The sequence below is a fragment of the Plectrocnemia conspersa genome, unplaced genomic scaffold, assembly GCF_051122295.1.
Source record: "Plectrocnemia conspersa isolate PC_06_02 unplaced genomic scaffold, ASM5112229v1 ptg000014l, whole genome shotgun sequence".
Lineage (NCBI taxonomy): Eukaryota > Metazoa > Arthropoda > Insecta > Trichoptera > Polycentropodidae > Plectrocnemia > Plectrocnemia conspersa.
This window is the reverse complement of record NW_028277178.1, coordinates 25,902,052-25,917,223: the sequence shown is the minus strand read 5'-3', so window position 1 is coordinate 25,917,223 and position 15,172 is coordinate 25,902,052. Positions and strand designations below refer to the sequence as shown.

Sequence of the window (15,172 nt, the reverse complement as noted above, 5' to 3'; positions counted from 1 at the left end):
ACAAACAAAAAAATCGCATATACTTTATTTTTATTTTATTTTACCTATAGACTTCAATTTCATTTAATGTAGATTAGTACCTATTTAATCGTTTTACGTAAATAGACATATAATTTTATGATTTTTAAATATGGCAGCACTGGATTAACAGACTGTCAATGCGACGGTGAAAGCAAAATAATATTATCGCACTACATATTTATTTCGAGTGTTATTGAATTCATGGATCAAAAAATATGTATAATTTTATACATATTTATATATATAGAATATCGATGTATGTCTGCTAGTAGACTATAAACTTAGAACGATAACTACACATTACAATCCAAAATGCTCAAAGAAGTCCACATGACTCTTAAGAAAATATGACGATGTTTAAGAATATATCTGGTAAATTAATATAGCGCTACACTGCGCCTCTCATATTGTATTTGTTTCTAAATTGATCTATTTTCACTTGAAGGTAATTTCTTATGATTCGATTTTTTTATTGGAAAGTAAAATAAAAATAAAAGACATTTTGGTGCGCCTGTTATTTTACGATTAACAAAGGTAAGCCAAAATTGTGTTTACTTTTTTGTTAAAATTAATTTTCAAATTGAATTTTTTTACAGATGCCGCAGGTTTGCAGTGTTCCTTGGTGTACTAGTAATAATAGGAATACAAAATACACTTCAACTTTTAAATTTCCCAAAGACGACGCTAGGCGCCAACAATGGCTAGATGCTATACAAAGAGATAACTTTGCTCCCACCAAATATTCGAGCGTTTGCATGAAACATTTCGAAGAAAGATTCGTCGAACGAGAGGCGAGAATGTATCGAGATGACGGCACATTACTGGTAGTGCCTTTTAGATGCCCGAGACTAACGCGAGATGCTTATCCTACAATATTTCCAAATCCATCGCCGTCTATGAGCACCAAAAAATGCAGGAAGATTGCAAATACAAATCTCGGCAATACATTTACTTACGAAGTAGGCATCGAGAACAGAGCGGAAAATCAACAATCTTCGGATGGTCAGTGCCATTTCAGAGATACCTTTTCATTACTGTATCCTATATACCTACCTCAACTCTCGCTATTTAAATTACGTCATTGAAGTGAATATAAGAGGACAATTTAAATGAGCAATATATAAAATAATTGTTAAATAGAACAAATTGTTTATTCATTACATTAATAAAAGATGAGTATTAAATAAATATATTATACATATGTTTAAGCTTAATAAAAAATATTAGGTTGAGCAACATTTTATTTTTAGTGTGACCTAAAACGAATAATATATGCATTAAAATATTATATATTTTTATAAATATGTTTATTTTTATTAAAAAAAATATTACATTGAGCAATATTTTATCTAATATATTATTGTAATAAATTTCCTTGAGTTAAATAATTTATATATTTATTAGGTATTTTAATTTATGTGGAGGCTGAGGTCATTGCTATCCTTATTTATTCACTAATATCAACTGAAACTCAAAGTAAAAAATCAAATCATGCAAAAACCGGGTTAATAATATTTGCTTAACATTGATAATGTTTGTAATGTAATATTTCAAGAAAATCAACAAAATATTTTCTAACAATTATCGACGAATTCGATATCTTTCACATACAAGATTGTTACAGATGAAGAGAAATATGTTAAAACACAGGACTGCTCAGCAACTTCCAGTACAATTACTGATCAAACTGCAACACAGCATTATATTAAAATGGGTATGATATCAAAAAATTATATTATTTCATATTATTAATAGTAAGTAATGATAACCTATATTACAGAATCAGACCTCGAAGAAAATACTCAAAATGCTTCTCCTATCACAAATGAATGTACGATTAAGGTGAAATAAAATAACCATCTTTATAAGTGTAGATAATTTTCTGAATTTAATATATTGTGTTTTTATAGTCTGAACATATTGAAATCAAATTTGAGAATTACAGACAAAGCGAGAGAATGGACGACAAAATTGATATAGGTAAGAACAAACTTTATTATTAAAATAATCGCTATAATATGCATAATTACACGTGTGAATATACATTCTAGAAGCAAAGGACATCAAAGATATACTTATTGAGAATACTGTCGACAAGGATATGGCATCTTTTCAAGGCACAAATGTTCGTATATGTGAATGTTATAGCTATATTTATCCGAAAGTCAGTCAAAACTTTTGCATTGCAATAATCATTTTTGAAAATTGATTACTTCTACCAGTTTAAGAAATAATTAATACAAATAATATTAATTTTTATAAATATATCATTAGGTTGAAAAAAAATTCACAACGCAAAATTATTGATTTCAGAAGATGCATTTAAAAAATTGTATAATAATAAACATCTATATCTTAAACAAGACAAAGGCTTTTTTTCAGAAAGTTCGATAAAAATGATTAGGACAATTCAGTCATTGACTATTCAAATACTGACATTTTCCTATCTCGTTGCTTCCTATCGCATTAACACATCGAAAGTCTGATTTTAAAGACACGTAATTCTCATTTTAGGGAAAATATTGGACCATTTTGAGGCATCTTTGTGATCGTAAATTCCAACGATATACAAATATATTATTTTATAAGAAAATATTGATGATAAAAATATAATGAGTATATAAATGCTTTGATGTTTAAAGCTAACTGAAAGGAAGTAATTAAATTTATCATCTCTGTCTACTAATGAGATATGTCTGAGAAAGTTGTAGATTTTATAATCAAGATTACTAATTTTAAATTGTCAATTTTTATTATTTTAGCAACGAGAGAAGAATACTCATGAAAAAAGTGAAGGTGTGTATATACTCCTCAATATTTATAAAAAATATGTATAAAAAATTACATTTATTTTTCCAGATCTTCCAATTTCATTTGAGATTAAAAATGATATATCAACGCTCGGTAATGAAGAATATATGAAACATAAATGCGAGCATTGTCATACAACGTTCACTCACTTGAACTTTCTTCAAAATCATCTCGGCTTTGATTCTGATCATGAAAGCGCATCGTGGCTAATTAATTATATGAACAGAAAATTTAACTGTGGCATATGTGAAAAAGTATTTGCATCCAAATGTCATTTAGCTGAGCATATGAAAATTTCTCACGATTTCAAATGTGATAAAACAATTGAAACCAGAAGTAATATTACCGCTTCCGGCTTTGAATGTGATATATGCGGTAAAACATTAAAAAGTAAATGTTACCTAAGTGTGCATATGAAAAACCACAGCAATATTTATGACTTTAATTGTAAAAAATGTGATAAAAAATTTAAAACTAAAAATTACCTCACCTCTCACATGAATATTCATCGCTATTCTCATGGTATCAAATGTGAAGAATGCAATAAAATATTAAAAAATAAAAATAATCTTAGAGTGCACATGAGAAGCCACAACAACATCTATGAATTCAAATGCGGCAGTTGTGATAAATTATTTAAAACCAAAAATTATCTTCAATGTCATATGAAAATTCATCGTGATTCTTTCGATTTTAAATGCGAAAAATGTGATAAGACATTTAAAACCAGAAGATATCTTTTAAGGCATAGGAGTGTTCATAAAGATAATTATAACTTTAAATGTGATATGTGCGATAAAATGTTCAAAGGAATACACAACCTTACAGAACACAAATATATATACCATAATCCCAATTATCTTAAATGTGATATATGTGATAAAACGTTAAAAAATAGCATTACTCTAAGAGTTCATATGAGAAGCCATAGCGAATTTCGTAATTTTATTTGTGATATATGTAAAGAAGCGTTCAAAACTAAAGCGAACCTTTTAAACCACATACGACTCTATAGCGATATATGTAGTTTTAAATGTGACATTTGTGATAAAGCATTTAAAATTAAAGGAAATCTCTCACGTCATATGGGTACTCACGATAAAGGATTTTTTGTTGTAGATTCTCATAACTTTAAATGCGATTTATGCGATGAAGCATTCAAAACTAAAGGAAATCTTTTCCAGCATATGAGGGTTCACAGTGATATTCGTAACTTTAAATGTGACGTATGTGATAAATCGTTTAAAATTCAAGCGAACCTTTCGCGTCATATGATCGTTCATAATAGAGTGATATTAGATTACCGCGATTTTAAATGTGGCAAATGTGATAAGACTTTCAAATATAATCGGTACCTTTTACACCATATGAGACTTCATAATGATGCATTTGACTTTAATTGCGATAAATGTGATGAAACTTTTAAAACTCAAAGATACCTCGTCCGCCATAGGAGTAAATGGCACAGAGATATTTATGACTTTAAATGTGATACTTGTGACAAAACGTTCAAAACTAAAAAATACCTTTCGCTTCATATCATGCAAATTCATAATTATAGTTGTGATTTTAGTTGCGATAAATGTTTCAAAAGGTTCAAGACTAAAAATGACATTTCAATGCACATGAAGTCTCATAGGTATTCTTAAAGTTATAACTGCAATAAATTGTTATGAAAAATTTAATAAATCTATTTTACATTGTACAGTTTTTTTCTTTCTGGCGAACAAATAGTTATTTTCTTTATAACTATTAGTCCAAATGATATTTAGACGAGCATACAAATAAATATTATAATTATTTTAAATGAAAAATATGTAATAAAACATTCAAAACCAAAAGTTCGTAGAGCACTCATGTGAATATTTTTAATAATACTATCAGCTTCAAATGTGATAAACAATCTAAAACTAAATACAGCATAATATACAGTAAGAAAACAAATAAAGATGATTACGACGTTGAATGTGATAAATGTGATAACAAAGACACCTCATAACTCATATGAATCTTTATAAAAAGAGTCATAATTCAAATACAACATGTATGATAAAATATACAAAGGTCTACATAGTATTGTGGGGAGTTATTTACATATTTATGTATACTTGTGAGGACTTATTTAAATATTTATTATGGCCAAAACTTTGTAAACTTTGGTGATGGGTGGCAATTATACACAGACTGAACCTCTGCAGTAGTATTTTATTAAATATTTATAGTAGGTAGTTACATGTTTGGTGTTAAAATGAGTGGACAGTGTACGAGGCCGCACTGGCTGTGCGAACCCATCAAAGTCGCCAAGAGAGACACTTTTTTAGCTAACGAGCAAAAATGTTCAAGGTGACCTTTTATTTTTTGTGTTCTCTTTTGATATTTTAAAAATAGGCCCAGGCTGATTCAATTCTTCGATTCGTCCTTATTTACATATATAAGTTTATCAAAGAATAACAATCATTAAAATTATAGACATCTAGCTTCCAACTGCATATTAATATCGATTATTTGAAAGCTATACATATATAGTACAATATTTTACAATAATTGTAAAGTATAATATTTTAGCCTTTAATTACAATTAATAAAAAGTTTTATATCTATTTTATTAACTGTAGTAGATTCAATAATATAACAATATCTGCTTATACCAGTGGTTATTTACATTAAAACTTGCATTTATCGTCGGTCTTGATCTTTTGATTTGATAAAAACTTCATACAAATATGTAGTATGTTTTTGCAATATGGCAACATTTCTCCGGCAAATGTCATCACATTGGGTGAAAGAAAATACTTTTGCCAATTTATATGGTTTTATGTCTATATTTTAGATTATGTAAAGGTAACATAATCAAGCTAGTAGTTTTTACTTTAATTTAAAAATTATTTTTTATTAATATGATAATATGTAAATCATAATTTTTATAGATGCCGCAATTTTGTTGCGTACCTTATTGTAAGAGTAACAGCAAAGATTCAGGATATATGACAACTTTCAAATTTCCTTTTTATGACAACGCGAGACGACAGCAATGGTTAGATGCAATAAATAGAGATAACTTTGTTCCTAGCACATATTCGGGTGTGTGCATTAAGCATTTTGAAGAACGTTTTATCGAACGAGATGCGAAAATGTATCGTGATGACGTTACTCTACTGGAAACGGCTTATAAATGTCCGAGATTAAAGAGTGGTGCTTATCCTACTATATTCTCAAATCCATCGCTGTCTATCAACACTAAAAATATTGCAAATCCAAAGCCCAGCATTTCTTTTACTAATGATAAAAAACTCGAGAACAAAACTTTAACACCAGAATATCAACAATGCTCGAATGGTAAGTAAAGTAATTTTTTATCAAAATATAATTTTAAATAATGCAATGTTGCACTTATTTTAGAACAATAATATAAATAGATTTGATTGTAAATTTCAGAAACATCTTTGATAAACAACAACCCTGCTACAACGATACTACTTGTTAAAACTGGTATGTTGTAAACAAATAATATTATAGTGAGAATAATAAAATTTTTCATATATATTACAGAACCGGTAATTGAAAACGATGATTCAAACATCAACTTCTTAAATGCAACTAAATGTACAATTAAGGTAATGCAAATAACCATTTGCAAATTTAAAAAATATAAACACAAATTTAAAACTGCCCTCTTATAGTCTGAACCTGTCGAAATCAAAATAGAATATGATAGCCAAGATGAAGATGGTCAAGCCGATGATTCATTAAACACAATTAAACATATTAAGGTAAACACTTATAAATAATTACTTATATTGAATAACACTTTTAAATTTGAACCGTCTCTTTTAGTTCGAATCAGTTGAAATTAAAATAGAAAATGACTCGGAAACATTGGGCGATAACATTGAAATAGGTTAATAATTTATTGCTTTTTCTCATAATTATATTATATATTAAAAATTTAATTACGTATGTATATATTATTTTATAGAAGAAAATGATGTTAAAAATATACTAATTAAGAATAATTTCGATTCGTCTAATTCATCATCTCTTCAGAAAAAAAAAGTTAGTATGTGTAAATATTATATATGAAATACAATTTTTTACTAGAGTACGCTCGGGGTAATGTATTGTATACAGGTATATGAAAGGGAGAAAAAAGGTTATTTATTTTTGAAGTGCAGTGTGACACGGAATTTTCTTGATTATATTTTCTAGGATTTATTTTTAAAAGAAATATAAAAATTAAATTAATTTTATTATTGTGTTTCGATTAAGTTAATTAATTATGGTTTATTTAATATTTTTAGAATTATGCCTAAACTCGGAAAAAAAAAAACACTTTCCGCCCAATCCAAAGAAATAAAGTATAATGTCTAAAATTTATAAAGGACTCTTTGTAATATCATAAATCTATGTTAAATAAACATGTTTTTTTTTTAAATAAATAATATTCTGAGCGAAATTGTTTTGAGCAATAATGTACACGCATACAACTACAAACCGGAATCCTTATCCTGAGTGTACTCTACAATTATGGCACTATTTTAAATTAACAATTTCAATTATCATTTTAGAATCGAAACCAAGTTAAATATGAAAATTCTCCAAGTGTGTATGAAAATAATCCACTTTCTCTTGTAAAGAAAAATAAAAGAGGAAAGGTAAAACACTTCAGCTATATTAAAAATATATATACACACTAAATACTTCAACTAATAAATTTTTCAATATTTTTTAGGTAGTGGATGAAAAACAACGTCTCATGTTTATTAATTTATTTAAAAAGATGCGAACAGAAAATCCAGATATATCAAAAAATAAGGCAGCCGTTGAATTATCTGCACAAACCGGAATCGGTGTTGTGACAATAAAAAAAACTATATTAGATTATGAAAAATCTGGCTGTATTGCTCCTATTAATAGGAAGAAACAGAAGAGAAAGATGGTTGACACCATCGACGAGTCTTACAAAAATGCTATAAGAAGAAAGGTCGATAATTTTTACTTTAGTCGGCAGCATCCAACTGTACGGAAAGTAATGGAAGCTGTCAACGATGATCCAAACTTACCAAATTTCAAATATTCTACATTCTATAATCTACTTAAAGATCTTAAATTTGAATGTATCAATCGTCATAAAATTCATAAAGAGAGTTATAACTTTAAATGTGATGTATGTAATAAAATGTATAAAAGCCTAAACAGTCTTACATACCACAAGTATTTATATCACAGTTCCGAACATTTTAAATGTGACATATGTGCTAAGACATTAAAAACTAGGAATTCTATTCTACGTCATATGAGACAATATCACATGTAATGTGTTGTGCATATATTTATATTAACTGGTAAACCGATAAATTATGAAATTTGTTATTGTAATGTATTAAAGATTAAAAATAAATTATTTTAATCTATTTTTGATATATTAACATATATATATATATGTAAATAATTATAATATAAATTTAAGAGATTAATGCGATTTTTTGTTACTGTTGTTTCGAGTAGGAATCAATTATTTTGGAGAACATAATTCAGGATTTGCTGTTATTGCTGTAGTTTATCTTTTAGTTTGGATGATGCTCTACTTAATATTTTTGGGAATTCGCTGCAGTAGTGTTTTTATTAAAAAGTTATTACAGTTACATGTAAAATATGAAATGATGTTCGGTGAACGAGGAATAAGGCCGTTGCAATAAAATCTCTGCAAACCCTTATACAACTTCGAAAGTATTTTTTTAATTTCAAACAGGTATTTTGGAAATAAAATTATTTGAAAAAAATGATAAAGGTATTTATTAAAATAAAATATAAATTGACTCAGTTGTACAGTTGTAGGTTACTTACTTAATTATTAGAAAATATAAGAGAAAAAGAAAAATTAAATTAGTTTTTAATGTGAAGGATAAACCTGGTGTTTTGACAGTAATTTGACTATATTTGGTTCAATTTTTGTCAAGAGCATTCGTAAATCTGTGTTCAACTATTTGCAGTCAGTTATATTTTAAGATAAAAGGCTTGCGACTGCGCTAAATCCACGTTCTACCAAGTATGATAATGGAAATGCAACTAACAATTTTCTCGCCGCAGTTCATAGTTCAGGGTAAAATATGCGTATCTGCTTTTGCAATCAGAATTCTTGGTATTTTTTACCTGGGTAAACCATATTTGGCGCACTAGCGACCCTAGCACTGAGCACGTTTGCTTCCCATCGTACGACGATGGTCCACTGCTGATCTCAACCTAGTTTGTCCCGGTGGACGACCTCAGTTGGTTTCCTGGTCCGGAATAACGGATAACATATAATTTCCGGATAACGTATTAGTACCATAATATTAAAAATACCCCTTTTTGTTTTTTTCAAGGTTCCCCAACTACCTCCAGAGCAACTAGGGCTCCATTTGTTCCCTCCTATACCACTAGGGGAGCTGAGGACCGCAGTTTGGGAACCTATGGTTTACATCATAGAGAAAGTGTACACGATACAATAAAATAAGAGAACATTTACAATTTTTTTTTAATATTTGTTTTAATCATATAAAATAAAAATAGAATATCGATCGAGATAACATGTAAAAGACTGCTTAGTTTCTATGATGGTTCAGCAACAACCAACAACATTCCTGAGTACTGTATGAACCGATACAGTTGACACACTTGGAAGGGTGACTGACAGTACCAAGGAAAGCAGCAATCTTACCCCTATCTTGGGCATTCAGTATATTGGCGTCTTTCTCTCTTTTCACTTAACTGCAACTATAATTAGCAATGAATATCTACAGGGGCTATAAGTTTTGAGTCTCAATATCATTATTATTAATAGAGCCAGCTACAAAAGGAGAATGGAAGGTACTCAAGAGACTTAAGTGCAATTTTTGCCCTTGTCAAAGCATAATTATTTGTTTAGTACCTATTTACATATAGTCCAGCCATAACACACCAGTTTAAAACCTAATTTTATTTAATAAGAAAATATTTTTTAAGTTAAAAACGTTTATCAATTTTGATTACATTTAAATCAAATTTAGATGTGCGCCAAACTTTATTACCAATAATAAATGTGAAATTTTGCTATTTAAAATTAAATATTGACATTAATATAATTTTAATTTGGTTAATAAAGCGATTTTTGGTAAAATATAATAAACAATTGCTTAATGCTGCCAGATTTTTGCAAATTTAACGAGTATTTTATCACCATGGAACATCCCTAGCCTTGCCGGCGACCGATGACGTTTTGAACTGTCAACGCGTAACTTTTATTTGTTTACATTTCAAACTGCTCTGTTTGCTACCAAGTTTCGACTCGGAAGCAATGCCTTTGAAGCTTTCGCTGCTGCTCAGTGGTTTAAGTATTATTTTAACCAATCGTGTGATCGAAGCTAGCTAAAAAAGATGGCCATATCGGGACAGGCCATCACTTTAGCGAATAGTATTATCGGAGTAGGCATATTGGCGATGCCGTACTGCTTTAAACAGGTATATAGCGACATAATACCATATGATAATTATCTTTTTAATTCTACTGTTGTTTGATATTCAAAATAAATTAATCATACAACTGAATATTATTTTTTTATGAATGCAACAATGATTTTACATAATAATACACTCCTGTATAATTCGAAAATAATGCATTATTTTTGTTAATTTTTTTAGTGCGGTATAATACTGTCCATCGTCCTTTTGTTGCTTAGTGGTTTGATATCCAGGTTGGCAAGTCATTTTCTATTAAAGTCGGCTATTAAATCCAGAAGAAGAAACTTTGAAATATTAGCGTTTTATGTCTTCGGCAATCCAGGCAAGTTTGTCGTCGAAATAGGTATAATAGGATTTTTAATGGGAACGTGTATAGCGTATTTTGTCGTCGTCGGAGACTTGGGACCGCAAATAATTGCTAAAATGCTCAACATAAACCAAAGCAACGTTTTAAGGTATGTATTTAATTATTTATTATTGATAATAATCTTATAAATAATGACTTGAAACATTCTTGCAGAACAAGCGTTATGATAATCTTATCGGTAGTTTGTGTTTTACCTCTGGGTTTATTGAAAGACGTAGATAGTTTGAGTAACGTGTGTGCAGTTACTATCGGATTCTATTTTTGTTTGGTATTAAAGGTATATATTTTCATTTTTCAGTTATTTATACATTCATTTTATCAGCCTAATTCAGATAATTTTAACCATTTTCTATTGTTAAAAATGACAATTTAAAGTTGTGACAGTCTTCTTCATAAAAAAATAGTTTTTTAAGGCTGATTTCCACATAAATCTAGCAAAATTCCTCAATTGAAAAAAAATCTGAAATATCATCTATATAATAATTCCCTAAGCTATATAAATATAATACTAATTAACGTTTTCCATCTTGTTTGACGATATCAAATTATGAGTTCTAGCCACTTGAAAGCTCTTCTTTTCATATATAAACAATCTTTTCTTGGTCTTCTTGTATCATTGTAGAGTTTTGACTTTATTATTTCAGTGTGCAAGAGTATTTCTTTGGTGGTATCTAAGAGTTATTTTAAATGATTCAGCCCTTCACCTTTCTTATGAATCATAAATTCTAATAATATTAAATATAAAACAAAAAACGTCTAAATTTCTTTGAAGTTCATAATAAGATTTTATATTTATTACAGATTATAGGCGAAGCTGCTAGTCATATGCTCGAAGGCGATTGGATAGATAAAGTAGAATATTGGCAGCCTTCTGGCGTTCTACAATGTTTGCCAATCTTTTCCATGTCTCTCTTTTGTCAAACGTATGTATTATTTTTATATAATGAAATTATATTTTTATAACTAATATTTTTGTCATTTTAGGCAGTTGTTTGAAATTTATGATACACTTCCAAATGCGTCATTAGAAAAGATGAACGTGGTCACAAAAAATGCTGTCACCATATGTTCAACGGTATATGTTCTAGTTGGTTTCTTTGGATATGTTGCTTTTTGCAATCAGACTATATCAGGTTAGTATTAATTTATTGTCCATTTTTTAATCTATGGGAAATCACAACATTTTATGAGATGCAGTATTTTTTTAACTGAAGGAAACTTATTGTTCAAGTGATATTCATAAAGTAAAGGTACAAACCCTAGAAAATATTTCTGAAGCATTATTATTTGCGATTGACTTATTTTTTTACTATTAAGCATTTTGTGAGCATGAAAACAAGTGTCATAAAAGCCGCACATCACATTTCTTGTTTATACATATATGTATGTGTATAATATTTTCTATGAGCCTTATATTTAAAATTTCTGAATTCCCCTCCCCCCACCTGTATATTTTTTATTGAAAAATTATTTACTTAAAATAAGTATTTTATACCTTAACTTTCCAGAAGTTCATTCACTTTATCTGAAATAAATATTTAAAACATTGTTAAAAAAGTGTTTTAGATAGGAAAAATGAACTTTATAGGATGAAATATATATTTATTTAACCTTTTGGTTGCTGAGCCTTTTAGAATTACTATCTAAATATTGATGTAATACATAATAAAACATGTTATTCGCCACTAAAGCAAATACCCAATAACCATCATAAATGTATCTGATTCTTTCTTCAATGATAATATTAAATCCGGCAATTTTCACCAATGTAGCAAAAGTCAATAACTTGGATTTCAGCAAGCTAAGGGTTAATGATCTTATAATTTCTTTTAGGTAACATTTTAACGAATCTCAGTCCAACCACGGCTAGTGATGTTATCAAAATGGGATTTGTCATGTCTTTGGCTTTCAGTTTTCCATTGATAATCTTTCCATGCCGAGCTAGTTTATATTCATTATTATATAAAAAGGTATGTTCATATTAGTCATAAATACAAACAATAATATTTAAACTTTAACACAATTTTATATTTTTTTAGGGTCAAGTTTCCCCATATGATTTACTACACAACATGATACCGGACTTTAGATTCAAGTGCCTAACAGTCAGCATAATTGGAGTGACTCTCTTGATCAGCCTAATGTTGCCAAACATTGAGTTAGTTTTGGGATTTATCGGCTCAACGATAGGAGTGATGATTTGCGTAATATTTCCGGCAATGTGTTTCATATGCATCACCATAAAAAACACAAACGAAAGAATGCTAGCGCAGGTATTCAATCTATGCTTATATATTTAAGTTGTTTTTTATTTATTTATGTTTTTTTTAAAGCTCGTTTTGTGTTTTGGTATCATCATTATGGTATTGGGAACTTATGCCAATTTACAAGCGGCCGAAATCGAAAGTATAGAATTTAATTACGAAGCAAAGATTCAACATGATTCATATATAGGCAATAACGAGATGAAATTACCACCGCCGCCGTTAAATCATGGTAATTATTATTATCATTGTAAATATACTGTACATGACAGATAATAATTAACACCTACAAGTAGGTGTTGATTGTTCGGTAACATATATTTTAAATAATTTACAATAGAGCTTTCAATTACTAGTATAATTTTATTAAAATAAAAATTCGATTTTGCTGCGGGAATTTTACCCACAATTCTCGATATCTTATAATTTATTAAACGTAAATATCATATTTTTCGGTAATATAAGATTTAATGTGTTTTAATTCATGAAACATATTTTTTTCTCTTACTACAAAGTCAAATATAACAAGGCTACAATTTTGACCTAAATTAATATATTTGACTCTCATAAAAATATGTAATTAACATGTTTTTGACTTGCTAGTTAACTTCTATCCATTTTAGAGCAATGCGAGTGTATTATTTTGAAAGAAAAAGAAACTTAGTCAAGTGGATTTTGAAACTCATTTTAGACAAAATGTTATAAACATGTTTTTTGATTTGGATGCATTTGGGTGTTTATTTATGTTTAAAGCCAATTAAATTACGATGGAAACTTAGTGTCTTTAAAACTAATAAAGTCCAGAAATTCATAGGAAATTTCTACTATTGATATTAATTATTTTTTTTAGGTAACGAGATTTCAAGTTCTAAACCCGAGAAAAAACATGAAGTTTTTATGGAATTGAATCATATTAATGTTTTAAAAGACAGTAGTTCTAAAAAAGAAAAGGTTATCGTAAAAGAAAATATACCGATGATAAAAAATGTCGTAGAAATTAATCTATTGCCTGAATTAGATGCTTTGAATAAAAAAGATGTAAAAATAATTGATAATATGGAAAAGGAAGAAGTGAAAGAAATAGATGTTAAAAAGTTAGATGAAGAAAAATTAGATGATTTAAAAAAAAAGGATCTGATCGATACTATTAAGAGGCACCAAGAAGAGCAGCGGCAGATTATGAACGAACAGAAGGAGATATTGAAAGAAATGAAGAAGACCAAACAAGAGATCGACAAAGATTCTCTGCTGAAGAAAGTGGACAATATGGACATTTCCAACATCGAAGATAAAAAGAAAGCGGTGGAAAATATACAAAAGTTAGCCAAGATAGCCATTGAAAGTTTGGGTTTGGATAAAATTGACTTGGATAGTAACGTAAATAAGACAATCGATAAAAGGGATAAAGATAAGAATATTGCACCCAAAAAAATGATGGAGGTTGTAGCAACTGCGAAACCGGTGCATAAAAATCATACACACAAAATTAATGATCTTGAGATTCCCAAACCTATAGTTAAAGCTCAGCTAAAACCTGATAAAGATCATTTAAAAAATTTTAATCAGACTGGCATAGTGGATAAACTTGTAGTAAAAGAGATTAAAGATGTTAAGAACAAAACTAATACAGTTTTACCTATAATTAAAAGTGAAGATAACAAAGATAAGGTTGTGACGGAACGCATCGGCGGAAAGCGTGATATTCTAGAAGTACAAACAGAAAATTCCCTAATTAAAGATCGGGAGTCGATATAATTTAATTTTTACACATTATCTGAATTAATAAAAACACCGATTGTGTATACATAGTATTCTAAATTTTGTACCGAATTTCTTAACGCGTTCTGTGAATGCTGTTTATTTTAATTGAATGAAAGTAGAGCCTCACCAATCCAATAAAAAAATACTGATGTTCGTTGTCTGCCTTATAATAACTCTTCAACGAAATCATCTTCTATGAGCCGTTAGTGTTACTCAATTTAATTGTAAGATCAAGTCGTTAGTTTGTTGGTGATGAGTGTTGCGTCATCGGCGTACCTCGTTTCCTCCTCCTAACACACTAAAATTCTTAGTATGTATTTTTATATGGATTAATGAGGTTTTATATAAACTTTGACAACTAATAAATATATTTACACAATGATCTTTTTTTCTATTGTCACTGACACTAAACGTCTCCTTGGAGCTCCCACCTGTGTGTAACAATATCTTATATGTTGATAAATAAAATAAG

At 28.8% G+C, this 15,172-nt stretch overlaps 3 protein-coding genes across 5 annotated transcripts; all 3 read left to right on the top strand.

Annotated features, from left to right (window-relative positions):
* The first annotated feature begins 132 nt into the window (after window positions 1-132).
* LOC148226616 (uncharacterized) lies at window positions 133-4,537 on the top strand. 3 transcript variants are annotated; one of them, XM_088204370.1, is made up of 9 exons: window positions 133-393; window positions 467-555; window positions 618-1,023; window positions 1,646-1,735; window positions 1,802-1,863; window positions 1,932-2,001; window positions 2,073-2,146; window positions 2,784-2,817; window positions 2,881-4,537. In XM_088204370.1, the coding sequence occupies exons 3-9, from the start codon at window positions 618-620 to the stop codon at window positions 4,479-4,481; spliced, it is 2,337 nt and encodes a 778-aa protein (XP_088060496.1). In that variant the 5' UTR covers window positions 133-393; window positions 467-555; the 3' UTR covers window positions 4,482-4,537. The 3 variants fall into 3 exon arrangements, with proteins under 3 accessions (XP_088060496.1, XP_088060500.1, XP_088060497.1); XM_088204374.1 differs by lacking the exons at window positions 2,784-2,817; window positions 2,881-4,537 and adding an exon at window positions 2,536-2,739 and having other exon boundaries at window positions 166-393; XM_088204371.1 differs by lacking the exon at window positions 467-555 and having other exon boundaries at window positions 266-393.
* A 1,016-nt stretch (window positions 4,538-5,553) lies between these two features.
* On the top strand, window positions 5,554-8,243 carry LOC148226615 (uncharacterized). Its single transcript, XM_088204700.1, has 9 exons — window positions 5,554-5,673; window positions 5,760-6,168; window positions 6,268-6,321; window positions 6,382-6,446; window positions 6,513-6,602; window positions 6,667-6,730; window positions 6,809-6,885; window positions 7,398-7,484; window positions 7,562-8,243. Exons 1-9 carry the CDS (start codon window positions 5,563-5,565, stop codon window positions 8,144-8,146), a joined length of 1,542 nt encoding a protein of 513 aa, XP_088060826.1. The 5' UTR covers window positions 5,554-5,562; the 3' UTR covers window positions 8,147-8,243.
* Window positions 8,244-10,068: 1,825 nt separating this feature from the next.
* Window positions 10,069-15,079, top strand: LOC148226614 (solute carrier family 38 member 10-like). Its single transcript, XM_088204699.1, has 9 exons — window positions 10,069-10,308; window positions 10,489-10,763; window positions 10,829-10,952; window positions 11,477-11,598; window positions 11,660-11,808; window positions 12,509-12,645; window positions 12,715-12,948; window positions 13,009-13,171; window positions 13,790-15,079. The coding sequence occupies exons 1-9, from the start codon at window positions 10,225-10,227 to the stop codon at window positions 14,692-14,694; spliced, it is 2,193 nt and encodes a 730-aa protein (XP_088060825.1). The 5' UTR covers window positions 10,069-10,224; the 3' UTR covers window positions 14,695-15,079.
* Window positions 15,080-15,172: the final 93 nt, after the last annotated feature.

Bases quoted from the DNA above. Each gene is read 5' to 3' on its own strand.
- LOC148226616 (XM_088204370.1), top strand. From the start codon at position 618: ATGCCGCAGGTTTGCAGTGTTCCTTGGTGTACTAGTAATAATAGGAAT. The intron at 1,864-1,931 runs GTGAAATAAAAT...GTGTTTTTATAG, and splicing joins CAAATGAATGTACGATTAAG to TCTGAACATATTGAAATCAA. The intron at 2,818-2,880 runs GTGTGTATATAC...TTATTTTTCCAG, and splicing joins TACTCATGAAAAAAGTGAAG to ATCTTCCAATTTCATTTGAG.
- LOC148226615 (XM_088204700.1), top strand. From the start codon at position 5,563: ATGTTTTTGCAATATGGCAACATTTCTCCGGCAAATGTCATCACATTG. The intron at 6,447-6,512 runs GTAATGCAAATA...GCCCTCTTATAG, and splicing joins CAACTAAATGTACAATTAAG to TCTGAACCTGTCGAAATCAA. The intron at 7,485-7,561 runs GTAAAACACTTC...AATATTTTTTAG, and splicing joins AGAAAAATAAAAGAGGAAAG to GTAGTGGATGAAAAACAACG.
- LOC148226614 (XM_088204699.1), top strand. From the start codon at position 10,225: ATGGCCATATCGGGACAGGCCATCACTTTAGCGAATAGTATTATCGGA. The intron at 10,309-10,488 runs GTATATAGCGAC...TAATTTTTTTAG, and splicing joins TGCCGTACTGCTTTAAACAG to TGCGGTATAATACTGTCCAT. The intron at 12,949-13,008 runs GTATTCAATCTA...TTTTTTTTAAAG, and splicing joins ACGAAAGAATGCTAGCGCAG to CTCGTTTTGTGTTTTGGTAT.